At 42.6% G+C, this 7,379-nt stretch overlaps 1 protein-coding gene across 1 annotated transcript in view; it reads right to left on the bottom strand.

The window, feature by feature from the left end:
- ppp1r9a (protein phosphatase 1, regulatory subunit 9A) overlaps positions 1–7,379 on the bottom strand; it is a 59,366-nt gene that overhangs the window by 13,901 nt on the left and 38,086 nt on the right. Inside the window, exons 8-10 of the mRNA XM_037693255.1 lie at positions 7,011–7,240; positions 3,044–3,140; positions 2,509–2,644 (exon numbers count right to left, since the gene is read on the bottom strand). Coding sequence (XP_037549183.1) covers positions 2,509–2,644; positions 3,044–3,140; positions 7,011–7,240 — 463 coding nt within the window. The remainder of the gene's footprint in view (positions 1–2,508; positions 2,645–3,043; positions 3,141–7,010; positions 7,241–7,379) is intronic.

Here is a 7,379-nt window from a genome sequence, read left to right as displayed (position 1 = left end):
GTTTTTTTTTTCCCTTAAACCCTCATTCTTGGTTTGACATTTGGGGTCGGGGGCAGGGAGGGGGGGTAGGCTGCCTTGTTGGGGTCTGGGCTATGGGTGGATGTTGGGCCTTGAGGGGAAATTGGGGGTGGGGCCGGTGCTCCGGTTCTCCCTGGGTTGTTTGGATCTTTTGATTAGGGTTCCTGGTTGCAGTGGCCGGCCATAAGGCTGGGGTGGCTGCCGGGTTCTGGCGGGGGGTCGGCTGTGGTTGTGTGCGTGTGGTCATTGGTGGTGCATGGCGGCGGTCAGGGGCGTGGCTTTGCTTTGACGGGGTGCTGGCTGGTCGGCCTGATGTGACATTCGCGGTGGGGGGTGCTGTGTGTGTGTGTGGGTGCATGGGTGGCGTGCCGGGGCCTCTCCGGGCCTGTGGTGTGGGCTGTAGGGGTGCCTGATCATTGGTGCGCTGGGCTGGCCTCCCTCAGCTGCTGCTCCCTGCTGCTCTGGCCCTCGGCCTTGGGCCGGCTTGCGGTCACTGTTGGGTGGGTGGGGCGCATGGACAGTCCAACAGAGGCTCTGTCGGGCTGTCTCTGTGTGCCTGTTTATGTCTCGGGTTGGGTTTTAGGTGGTCCCCTCTCTTGGATCAATTTTGTCCTCCCATTTAATGTGGGGTCAACTTCCCCCTGTCATGCTCCCCTCCGGTGGTGGGCCCCCCTGCCGCCGGTGCATTGGCGGCTCTCAGCAGCTGGGACTGGGTGGTGGGATGTGTGCGGGCCCGCCCTGGTGGCTGCCTGCCGGGGCCTGGGTGCCCTGGCTCTGTCGGGCCTCTGTTGGGGGGTGGTATGATCTCGGGACTCGGGGCTCGGTGTCCATGGCCGGATCCACTCTGGAGGGGCGGGTTGCCGGTGGGGCCTGTGAACTCGTCACTGCAGCCTCCTGGGGGTTTCTGCATTGTGGTTGCTGGGGATCGCCTGGGGCTTCCCTTTGTTTCTCTTTCTGGGAGGTGCGGGTGTCCCTGTTGGGGGACTCCTGGAGCTCCGGGCTTGGGGGCCTCTGTGTGTCTGTGGTTCCGGTCTTCCCTGTGTTATCATCATGTCCTGTGGGGATGGGTCTGTGGGTCCCCACATCCACTATTGAACATTTTTATGGAGAAACATTATAGTGACAACATGCTCACACAGGTGTTTAGATTCAGGTGTTTATCAGATACCCACTCAGTTGGGTTGTGGTGGCCACTAAATATATCTTGTATTACCATGTACTGTATAAAATACTTTCTAATGATGTTATATCATTATATATGTTGTTTGTTGTTGTGGTTTCTCGGTTTTGTCTCGTTTTTTTTTCTTTCCGCAGGTCTACAGTCAGACTTCAATGATGTTGATTTGTGTTCTCTTTATCTCTCTCTCTCTCCTCTATTCCTATCTCTTTCTTTACCTTTTAACCCTTCTCTCACTTTTCTGCTTTGTTATCTTCTTTGTTTTTCATCCCCATGTCCATTACATCTGAAACAAGCCCAAAGCATATTCTAATAAAATTTAATTTTTATATCAAGTGGAGCATTAAGGCCGGCCATAATGCTCTGCTTGTGAAATTAAATCTGTTGGGCTTCACTTTGACACTCAGACAATAATTTCTAAGTGTCACAATGCCGGACATGACAAGGGAAAAAAAAAACAACAACAAAAAAAAAAAAAAAACCTTGAGATCAGTGTTAGATTGAGCTAATGGTGTTAGCCTCCCTCCGTTTGGTGTTTTTTCTTTAACTGATGGCGGCAGCGTTTTCGCACCCTCTCCCAGTTTTAATTCTTTTTCATCCTGTATTCTGGACGTAGCTGACGGTGTCAGCCTCTTTGTTGATTCACTATTCTTTATTTTGATTGGTGACAGTAGCGTTCTCGCCCCCTCTCCCAATCTTAGCCTGTTTTCTCTGCCTGCGTTTGGACCCAGTTCAGTTCCGAACAGGGATGGCTCTGTTGCACCAAATGTGGGGCAACACTCCAGGCAGATGATGGTCATGACCTGTGCCTTGGGCATGATCACCTGGTGGAGGCTCTGTTGGAGAACTCCTACATGAACTGCAGTTACATGCCCCGTGCTGTGAGGGTGGCTCGGCTGGCCCAGTTGCACCCTGAGCTTGGAAATGACCTTCCGCCTTCAGGGCAGTTGGCCCCGCTTAGGCGCTCAAAGTGCCGGAATGAGGCCACAGTCTCTGTGGCTCCTTCTAAGAAGAGGCGAGTGAAATCTGATCAGGGCCTCTCCATAAGAGTTGAGCAGTTGTCTGCAGAATTGGTGGAAATAAAATCTCTATTTCAGGCACGCCAGCTGGATACTTCGGTGGCAGCGACTGGATTCTTTTCTCCACCCATGCCTGAGTTGGCTGTGGAGGAGGATATGTTGTCTTTGACTACCATGACCATACTATGTCATGACATTTACATCCATGACCAACATGATTCTGATCTTTGCCTCCTAAACAAAAGAAATGAAATGCTGCAGTGATAAGTCCAGTAAGAACCTTGAAAAACAGACCTTCAGGTTCTGTTGCAGCTCTGCTGGGGCTGTGCTGCGGAGCGCCAAGCCTCTCAGAGCTGTTGCTGTTGTTGTTGTTGACCTGGATGCCATTCTGCTTCATCAGCTGCATTAACTCAGATTCTAATGCTGCAATCTGCCAGAGAGGAACCAATCAGTGTTAATGAGCTGTAGACATTTACCTGTCAAAACTGCTTTAAAGCACCAAAATAAACGATGCAACGAAAAGATCATCACTCGAGTTTTTCGCTCGGTTGAAAATTCTTGCAGAGGCTGGCTGAGCTTGCACTCAAACACAAGTAGAGCTTCCATGGCTGTAATAAATCAGAGTAGCTGTCTGCATCAGCTGTCCAATTACACATCCTCCAAATGATTACACAATACGATGAGTTCTGATAAGAATAATTTTGCACAGGTTATCATGTTCACGAATGCAGCTTGGTAGAACCTGGGTTTTTCTAACATCTGAGAGGCAAAAAATGTGAACAGTCATGAGCAATGAGCTGTATAACAGTGTAAAGAAGTGTGATGTTACCCTGACTTGCAGTCCCTGGATTTCAGCCAGGTGAACTTTCTCAGCCTCCTCCAGCCGCCTCCTCTCTGCATCCTCCTTCTGGATGAACTCCACCTCTCTGGAGGAAAAAAAGGAGAAGGTGTGAATTTCAATGTGCTGAGGGTCTACATATTGATGCATTCACAGTTTCATGCTTATATTTGATTAATATATGATGTTTGTGAGAAACTTGTACATCAATTATCTCAGAGAAACAGACATCTTTTTATTGGTCTATGAACTCACTGCCTCTTCTCTGCAGCTCTGTCCTCAGCTATAGATACGCATGGAGGGTTTGTTTCATCAGTTTGTTTCCATTTGGCCGGCTGGGCCTGAACAAATTGAGTCCATCTGACTGGCGCTGCAAAGTAAGGGTTCTGATGGGACTGACTGAAGGAATTACCGTTAAAAAAAAGAAATGCTGAACTGCATTAGACTGCAAACTTGGCTATTATTGTGGAAATAAGATACAACTCAGAAACATTCAGTTTTCCATAACATGACTGAATCAAGTTGAAACGTGAGCAGAATCACTTTTATTAAGGTTTAATTTTTCAGATGTTTAAAGTTTGCAAGATGTTTTATGTTTTCCTGGAGTTTGGCTTCGACATGGAACTTTGAGAGGGTAAGATTAAATGATGATATTGGCACCAAAGTTCAGGCTGTGCCCAAGTGAAAAGCCTTTTGTTTCTCCAAGTGTGTCAAATGAGAAATGATGCTAAATCACACTGGCAGAGCAACATCTGGGTTCAGTGACAACTTTTAGTTTTTAAGTGTTTATTGTATGAGTTTATACTTATACTTATAATTATACAACTTGACTTGAAGCAGATGGATAAAATAAAATAAAAACAGCCAAGAGATTGAAATAAGAGTTTTCATATGTGTTTATGGAACTGATGACTATACTGGTAATTCTGAACTGTTCTGAACATGTGACAAAAGAGAAAGATAGCTTAGTTCAGCAGCAGTGATTGTACTGTCGGCTTGAACTGTAACAAATGTTTTATTTTTTATTTGTTTTTTATACAATGTATTAATCCATTTGTTATCCAATGTGATGGGAAAAATGCATCCCGTCACGTCTGACCATTAAAACATACAGGTAATTCTAGATAAACATGTCAATGTGAGAGTTATGCAAAGAAATAAAATCTTACGATGTAGGAAAAGCAGTTTGCATTTTCAGAAGGAAAGTTTTGTTGCTCACATCTCCAGTTCTGAGTTAAGAGCCTGGACACCTGGGCTTTGTCAAATAAAACCGAAACTGTTTGCTGACTCCTAAATGTGCACAAACTGTTGTAAAACAAGAACATTCACTTCCTGATTAGAGCAGTGTTCTGCAGAGAAAATGTTAATGCCAATTGATAGAGATAGAGAACTTTACTAATTGGCTTTTATGTATGTGAATGTTCCTGTAAAGTGCCCTGAGACAACTTTGTTGTGATTTGATGCTATATAAATAAACTGAATTGAATTGAACTGAATTGAATTGCACGCTCCCTAAAAAAACCTGACATGTGTGGCATTGTGCTGTGTGATAAGGCTTCACATTTAGAGTAGCCTTTTATTGTGGTCAGCCTAAGGCACACCTGTGCAATAATCCTGCTGTCTAATCTGCATCTTGATATGCCACACCTGTGAGGTGGATGGATTATCTCCACAAAGGAGAAGTGCTCACTAACACAGATTGACACACATTTATGAGCAATATTTGAGAGAAAAAGGCCTTTTGTGTATGTAAAAAAAGTCTTACATGTTTGAGTTCAGCTCCTGAAAAATAGGAACAAAACAAGTGTTGCATTTATTTTTGTATTCTATATATAATGCATATACTGTGCGTGTGTGTGTGTATGTGTATGTATACATAATGCAATCATATTAATCGCATAACATTTAGTCATAATATTTTATTGTGTATATTGATATAATTTTCTAAATAAAGTATTTCTGCATTTCTGGACTGAAAGTATAGTTTATTTGATAAGTTTGAAGAGTTTCAGTCAGGTTTTAGAGCTCAACACGGCACTGAATCTGCACTGGTGAACGTTACCAATGATATTCTCATGGCCTCAGACAATGGACTTGTGTCTATACTGGTCCTGTTAGGCCTCAGTGCTGCATTTGATACAGTTGATTATAATTTTATATTACAGAGGGTTGAATATGATATTGGGATTACAGGAAAAACTCTAAAATGGTTTAAATCATATTTATCTGATAGATTCCAATTTATAAATGTAAATAATTAATCTTCTTCATACACCAAAGTTAGTCATGGAGTTCCTCAAGGTTCAGTGCTTGGACCAATATTTTTTACCTTGTATATGCTTCCATTAGGTAAAGTTATTAAACAGCATGGGATACATTTTCATTGTTATGCTGATGATACACAATTATATTTGTCCATGAAACCAAATGAATCTAATCAGTTACTTAGACTACAAGCATGTCTTAAAGACATAAAAACCTGGATGGCCCAAAATTTTCTGCTTTTGAACACAGACAAGACTGAAATTTTGGTTTTTGGACATGAGCATCTTAGGAATTAATTTTTCAGTCTTTCTCCCTCCTTAGATGGCATTAATCTGTCCTCCAGCTCTATTGTTAAAAATCTTGGTGTTATTTTTGATCAGGACATGTCTTTTGTCCCCCACATTAAGGATTCAAAGATTCAAGGTTCTTTATTTGTCATTCGCACACCACATGTGGTACATGTGGTGGAACGAAATTATGTACACAGGGTCCCAGTTACATCCAACAATAAAATGTAAAAGAAAAACAGTAATAAGATCTAAGATATGAACTAAGAAAAACATCAACTAAATCAACAACAACATCAACATTACTAGAACTACCTTCTTCCACCTGCGTAATATCACTAAAATTAAACATCTTATCTAAAAATGATGCAGAAAAACTGGTCCATGCAGTTGTCACATCTAGACTGGACTATTGCAATGGTTTATTATCTGGATGTCCAAATACTTCTTTAAAACATCTTCAGTTGATCCAAAATGCTGCTGCCAGAGTCTTAACTGGAGTTAGTGGAAGAGATCACATTTCTCCAGTTTTAGTTTCTCTCCAATGGTTCCCTGTCAAATCCAGAATAGAATTCAAAATCTTACTTCTAACCTACAAAGCTCTCAACAACCTAGCTCCCTCTATATTTGAGATCTTGTTGTTCCATATTTTCCTAACAGAGCACTCTTCGCTCTCAGACTGCAGGTTTACTCGTGGTCCCTAGAGTTTCCAAAAACAGAATGGGAGGATGATCTTTCAGTTATCAGGCTCCTCTCTTGTGGAACCAACTTCCAGTTTCTGTCCGTGAGGCTGACACATTGTTCAGTTTTAAGACTGGACTTAAGACTTTCCTTTTTGATAAATCCTATAGTTAGGGTTGGCTTGTTATGCTGCTATAGGCTTGGACTAGTACAGGACAAATTGACCTCATTTCTTTAAATGAATTGTTAAAACTGAATAGTTTTCATTTGATACTATTTCTATCTTAATGTGATTCTTGACCTGCCATTGTGTATCTGTTCCTCATTCCTGTCCCCTCAAACCCAGCAGGTCGAAGCAGATGGTCGCTTGTCCTGAGCCTGGTTCTGCTAAAGGTTTCTTCCTCATGAGGGAGTTTTTTCTTTCCACTGTCACCTTCATACTTGTTCAAGATGAGAGTCTGTGATGGAGTTAAACTCAAAGCTGTCTGATCCTCAGATAAATAATGTTAAATTATTATTTTTATATATGAGTGTTTCTGTTCAGTGTCCTAAGATAACTTCTGTTGTGACTTGGTGCTATAGAAATAAACTGAACTGAATTGAATAATTAGCCCACAGCGCAATGTAATATATAAATATGAAACAAACCTTGTTTTATCAGTTTAAAACTTAATTTATGAGATTTTCACACCCAGAGGTCTGATGTTTAACCTGGGCTGACTTACTTCTGCTGGAAGTCTTTGATGAGTTTCTTGGCCTTGTTGTACTTCTTCTCCAGAGTCTGGTACTGGGCCTGGGCCTCCTTCAGGTGTTCGTTGACGGTGTGGCAGAGAGTTTGCGCTTCGATCCAGTAGCTCTCCAGCTTCAGCATTCTCTCCTTGTTCTCCTCGATGCTGGCCTTCAGCTGGCTCTTCTCCTTCTCCCAGCGCTGCTTCTCCTTTTCCACTGATGCCAACTGCAGGTAAGTAGAAGCACCTTCATGAACAACACACAGACTTTACATTGCTCACTAAGAATAATCGAGGTGTTTCCTGTTTTTAGCAATAACTTTCATAATTCATAAGATTGTGTAGTTTACATAAAAGATTAAGTGG

This window comes from Nematolebias whitei, chromosome 19 (genome assembly GCF_014905685.2).
Source record: "Nematolebias whitei isolate Nwh7 chromosome 19, NemWhi1, whole genome shotgun sequence".
NCBI classification, from domain to species: Eukaryota; Metazoa; Chordata; class Actinopteri; order Cyprinodontiformes; family Rivulidae; genus Nematolebias; species Nematolebias whitei.
This window is presented reverse-complemented; position numbering and strand designations above follow the sequence as displayed.